This window comes from Heliangelus exortis, chromosome 2 (genome assembly GCF_036169615.1).
Source record: "Heliangelus exortis chromosome 2, bHelExo1.hap1, whole genome shotgun sequence".
Classification (NCBI taxonomy): domain Eukaryota; kingdom Metazoa; phylum Chordata; class Aves; order Apodiformes; family Trochilidae; genus Heliangelus; species Heliangelus exortis.
Genome location: NC_092423.1, coordinates 20,575,122 through 20,581,121, shown reverse-complemented (window position 1 = coordinate 20,581,121; position 6,000 = coordinate 20,575,122). Strand labels below are relative to the sequence as shown.

At 44.1% G+C, this 6,000-nt stretch overlaps 1 protein-coding gene across 4 annotated transcripts in view; it reads left to right on the top strand.

Annotated features, from left to right (window-relative positions):
• The first annotated feature begins 517 nt into the window (after positions 1–517).
• The window catches only part of CACNB2 (calcium voltage-gated channel auxiliary subunit beta 2), a 237,074-nt gene continuing 231,591 nt past the window's right edge, over positions 518–6,000 (top strand). For 2 of the 4 annotated variants that reach the window (XM_071735092.1, XM_071735088.1), the window contains exon 1: positions 518–829. In XM_071735092.1, the coding sequence (XP_071591193.1) occupies positions 731–829 (99 nt within the window). In that variant the 5' untranslated portion in view covers positions 518–730. The remainder of the gene's footprint in view (positions 830–6,000) is intronic. The other 2 variants (XM_071735093.1, XM_071735089.1) reach the window with 1 other exon arrangement.

The following is a 6,000-nucleotide window of genomic DNA, read 5'->3' as shown; positions in this document are numbered from 1 at the left end:
CAGAACCTTCTCGTACTACAAGAATCACTCCATCGTGTACTTTTGTGATCAGAGGGTTTATTCTCTGTCAGGACAGTCGTGATGTTAGATTTTGCTTCCAGGAAATGAACGATAGACCATCGCAGGGGTGCAGGGCGATTTTCCCTGCTCAGTTTTTGAACAAAGTCTTTTCAAAGCTTCCTGTAGGATGCCAAATAAAAAGAAATATCCTCTAGGGGGTCACCTGGCTGCAGGGGTGCGAGACCCTCCCGACATCAACCGGACTGAGGGAAGAGTGGGTGTCCCCACCCGCCCGCCGCCCGCCCACCGAGAGACACCCCCCTCCCTCAGCCAGGCTGAGTAGGGGGAAAAGCAGAGCCCGACCCCCCCCAGTCCTCAGCCCTAACTTTCCGTCTGGCCCCACCCGCCTCGCCCGGCGGGGCGACAGGCACCGCCCCGCTCCCGTCGCCCGGTAGCTGCCGGGAGGGGAGATGCTGGTTGTCACTTTCCCTCTTCCCAACGCGCCGCCCCCCTGCCCTCCCCCCGAGCCCGGCGGTGGCGGTGCCCCGTCCCCCGGCACCGGGCTGGGCTGCGAGCTCCCCGCCGGCAGCAGGCAGGGCCGCGCTGCCACCCGCGACCCCCTCTTCACCCCCTCTCCCGGCATGGCCGGGCGCTGAGGGGAGCCCCGCAGCCCCGGCTCGGCTCGGCAAGGCTCGGCACGGCTCTGCCCAGCCGCCCGCTCTGCTCGCCAATGGTCCAGAGTGACATGTCCAAATCGCCTCCCAGCCCGGCGCAGGAGGTGCAGATGGAGCTGCTGGAGAACCCCCTGCCCGCCTCGGCGGCAGCGCAGGTACCGAAGGGGCTGCGGCGGCGAGCGGAACCGGGCGGGGGTCGGCGGGGCCGAGCCGGGCTCGGAGGGTTTCGCGCTGAGGCTGCGGGCGTCAGGCTGGGAGAGGCGGGGAGGGGAGCGGCGGGGCTCCCCGGTCCTTCAACTTCGGCTCCTTGCCGTCAGAAAAGTTTGAAGGCTCTCCGGAGACGCCCGAAAACCCTGTTCTCGCCCCCACCCTCAAATGCCGTTTAATGAACACGTACAGTGGCATGCTCTGTGCCACAAAAGCTTCGCAAATCAGAAGAACCTTGAGGTTATCAGGAGGGTGGATATGCAAGTAATAACTGTAATAGCTGTTATGGTGCTCTTCCATGCCTTACTCACAGGTTACAGCTATTTTTCTCTGCTCCAGTAACCTGTTGTATCTGTACCTGATGCTTGCCACGCACTTCTGAAATCTTCTTCGTCTGTTACACAGGCTGGTAACAGTCTGTGTTGATGGGGGAAGGCGATTCATGCTCGGTGTTGAGCAGGAATTTGGGGGAGGCTGAAGGTGTTGAGCCCACTGCAGATTTAAGCTACTCAGTCACCATGCAGAAGGTCGTTGTACAGTAATCTCTGAAATTTTAACAACTCGGTCCATGTGCGCTCCGTTCAGGTGGATGGATGAAAAAAGAGAAGCAGACTACGGATGTGTGTACAGTTGGTAAAGATGTCATATTTTGAAAGGTGGTTTCTGTTTAATATATCAGTGTTGCATAATATGTTCGAGTTTGCAATAGTTGGCTACAGAGATGTATGGTGCTATTTTAAAGCCCAGTAAAAAGATGGTAAAATCTCATGCGTGCATTTTAAATTACAAACATGCTTGCTCTTGTTAGGACAGATTTTTTTTCCTTTTGGGGGTGGCAGTTTTTGTTGCTTCTGCCAAAGCTATCTCATGCTTTATTTTCTTTGAGAAGTCTCATACTTTGTTTTCTTTGAGAAGATGGTCCAGTTTCATCACAGAAGTGCTCAATTGCCAGAGGAAAATGCTGTCTGTCAAGAGACCCACTAATTGATCTTTACTTTCTGGGGACCAGTGACAGCAGGAAAAAATCCAGACACTGAAGCAGAGACTAGGTTAAGCTAAAAAAGAAAAAGTGTCTCTTTGGATGTGAATTTGACTGCAGCCTCCAAGAGCAGAACAGACATTTCAGTAGGACCATATGCTTTGCCAGTTTCTCCAGAAGTGGTGGCAAAGGAACTAATTTCTGACCTACAAATCCCCCCCCTCCTCCCTTTTACATGTCTTTTCAGCCCTAAGCACAGAATCAGCAACTGTCAAATCATATGGTGCCTCTCTGCTGTGGATAAATGTCAAATACTGATTATAAAATTGATTCTCATCCTTCCTTTTAAAATAAGTATAAAGAATGTGCATTTAGAGAGGAAGGATAGTTTGTTAAAACACCTACATTATTTATGCTTCAGGTAAAGTACTTATATTCTGTTTTATAGAATTGATTTCTGAACACTCGCATCCAAAAAGATCTGCTTTTAAAGACAGCAATAATGCAGCTTTTTCATTCAGGGTATATTTTCCAGTTTTCAGAACAAAACCCACCAGGCAAAAGAAGGTTCATACCTTCTCCATAAATACATATTCTAGTCATACATAAACCTTTGGTGTTGAAGAAATAAGAATTTGGAAGCAATAGAGCCCTTTGTCTGAATAATAATGTTAGCTAATTCCTTAGAAATCACTGCATTGAGAAACAATTACTCTGATTTGAATTTTTGCTCCATTTACATCATGATTTCCAGAAAAATCAATGTTGTAAGATCTTTCTGCTTTAGAACCTACAGTGAGGAGAGGTTTAATGAGAACATGTGAATCGTCAAGTAGATTGCCTACAGGTACTTCAGTTATGCCCACTGCTATCTTTTCCACTAAGGTACTTGAGTATCAGTCTTGGAAACATTTCATGCCAAGTAATGCATCAGGAAAAGAAAAAAAAACCAAAAAACCCAACAACATGCGAGCTTATGGAGTGATATCACTCTCCTAAAAGTATTCTCTCTGAAGTACTACTTCTGGGAATTATGATTTAGCAAAATATATTTCAAGAGCCTTTGTAGAGATGTAACAAGCCTCATAATTTTTCTTACACAAGATTTTTACTTTTGCAAAGCTAAGGATTTTTTTTAACCTGTCTGTATGTCATGAAAGATATCTGGGATCAGTCCTGTCTACCCATTCTGGCCAAACTTGTCACCACTTGGCAGAGGAGTGAGTGTAGGTAACACTCTGAAAGTAATTACTTTTACAAGGTAGTCAAAGATGTTAAGTATTCCTAGACAGCCTCATGTAAAATCTATTTCTTATTTTCATAATTTTCCTAACAAGTTCTGCAAACAAAATAAAATCTTGTTAGGTGTTATCTTGACAGTTATAACCTACAGCAGAAGGTTTTGATGTTTTGTTCTAGGAATTTACTGTGATCCTAGTGCAGACGAGGTTAGAATATATTTTCAGATGTCTGGCTTTTTCCAGATGAATGCACATGCTAACAGTTACACTGGGGAGTGATTCACAATGTCCAGGTGTATGCCAGTGCAAAGGGGTAGTTTTAGGTGTGGCCCTTTTGTGAAAAAAATCAGCTTTTGTTTTCCTGAAATAGTTAAACAAGTAAACTCTGTTCAAATGCATCCATGCTTGATGATCATTGTCTCTTTTTTAAAACATCACCTCCAGTTCTCTTTTAAATTTTTTATTTCGAGAACCTCATAAGTCTAGAAAGCTGAATTAGTAGCATATTCAATTTAATAGTTTTAATTAAGATGCTGTGGTGATTTTTTATAATATATTATAGCATAGAATATTAATGCCTTTCATGGTTACTCTTGGCCTCTCTACTTTTTCCTCCTTCCCTCCCAGGTAATTTTTTTCTCATCCTACTTCAAAGTCCCTTAGTCCCTAGAAATCATTAGATTAAATTTCTATTGCTATTTTCTCATCATAAAGCTTCCTGTGTTCTGTGATGGGAACAGTCATAGCAAATCACATCAGTAGATTATCTGAGGTGTTTAAAAAAAAATATAACGAAACATTCTATCAAGCAAGTAGTAACTACATTATAAAGAGAGAAGGTATCTTACCTAGGATGAATTCTTCCCAAATTCTACACTATTATTTTTCTTCCGTTCTTTCTTCTGCCTTATGCATCACCTGTCAGTGCAGATCCTAACAACCTGACACATTCTAAATGAAAACAGTTCTCTCCTTGATTGTTTTCTTCAGCTGTTTCACTTGCATTTAAATTTCCTCTGCCCTGGTACTGGTAAGTGCTTTACCCTTCCAAGTCTTAAGGCTTAATGGTCCCAGGAGTGCTTGGGTCCAGCTGCTCAGGCTGCATTGCTGAAGGTAAACAGCAAGCATTGGGTTATGGAAAGGCCTGTTCAGTTTTCCTTCTGTCTTGAGTGCAATTTATGTTATTGTGAATTTTAGACTAACAATGTGGTGAATCCAGAATATCAGCTTAGTTGTCTGACTGTTGTCCTTCCTAGGTCTCCAGCTGTCTTCTCAGTTGCATAGAATCATGGAATCACAGAATAATTTGGGTTGGAAGGAACTCTAAAGATCATCTAGACCAAGCCACCCAGGGATACCCTCAGCTAGATCAGGTTGCCTAGAGTGTAGAACCTTCCCTTCACTACCTGTCTTGCGGAAATATGGAAGAGAAAGAACAGACAGATTTATTCTCAGCAGATTAATTGCACTGCCCTATGCTGCTCTCTTTCAGCTGAGCTGTTACATCACAATTCCTACTGTGTTACCTATTTGTCAAACAAATGTTTTGCAACGAGGTATTTCCCAGTACTGAAAGTGATAAACAAACAAAATTGACATCCTTTTGGTTACTTGAAAAATAAGAATAACTGTTTATTACAGAATCATGGAAGGTGTTACACTCTTCTGGTAGCACCCCTAGACGTCAGATCCAATGTGGCAGCAGCTCAGTAGAGTATATACAAATGAAGAGATGAAATCCAACTCCATTCATTTGACTTTCTCATGGTCCTCATCAAGAGGTAGTGTTTTCTCCTCTGCTGTGGAAATCTCCTTTCAGTTTTGTACTCCTTAGTGACAAAAGTAAATTTTGGTAGTCCTTCACTGAAGGAAGCCCTTCAGGTTTCAGCTGTTACTTGTCTCATGATTCTCCTCTGCTCTTCAGGTTTGTTTTGCATCGTTCTGAACTCTCTCAGTAATAGAGGATCTTGCATGCTCATCTTTTCCAGAGACATATGATTTTTTTACATATATTTTCCTAGAATCAGAATCCCTCTGAAACAATTCAGCCAACTTCTTTGTGTATCTGGTAACCCTCTTCTAGAGGTGATCTGTCTTTTTGTCTTGTTTTGTCTCTAGGTTTATAATTTCAAAAAAGTTCCTGTACTCTTCTGAGGTTGGCTTCTCTGGAGTCTCAGTTACTTTTCTCCTATTTCTTTTATTCAGTACTTTCCATGCCAGGATAGAAGAATTTTAAAATAACACAAAGCAACTCAAATCAGCCTCCCGGCCCTCAAAGGGCTTGCCTTATTTTCCGTCAGCACAGCAGCAGATCCTTACCAGAGGGAAGCTCCCCATAGTTGGCTGATGCTCCCTGCAAATGTCTTCCATCATAGAGTCATATATCTGATTCTGTTTACTTGTGTAAGAGAAATACAGGAATCCATGGAGAGCAGGTGGGGAAGAACAGACACGTGGCCTCTGTCTGCAGTTGCCAATCTTGAAAGTGTGCAGGAGGCACAGCTTCCTGGGCATGAACTTCTGCACCTTCTGCTGTTGCAAACTCCAGTTCTGCTGGGTGTGAGCAGACATCTTCATCACTGCTCTTACGGGGAGTTAGCAAAAAATTTTGCACTGAGGTGGGTTCCCAACGTGCTGGGCAGAAGGAGAGCAGGCCAAGTCCCCCGCTGCTTGTCTGGCGTGTGGAAACTGCCAGGTGACCTGGTCTGAGGCTGCGGTGAGAGCCCAGGGAACTGGTGAGAAATGGGCTATTTCTAGCTGCAGTATTGTCAAGACTTTATCATAGACCAGCAGTTAGTATTTCCTTTTTATAAGGGACATGAAGTGTCTGCTCAATACTTATTTTTTAATTATGTGCGCAAGTTCAGATAAATAAATAATTTGATGAGCATTTTGCTTG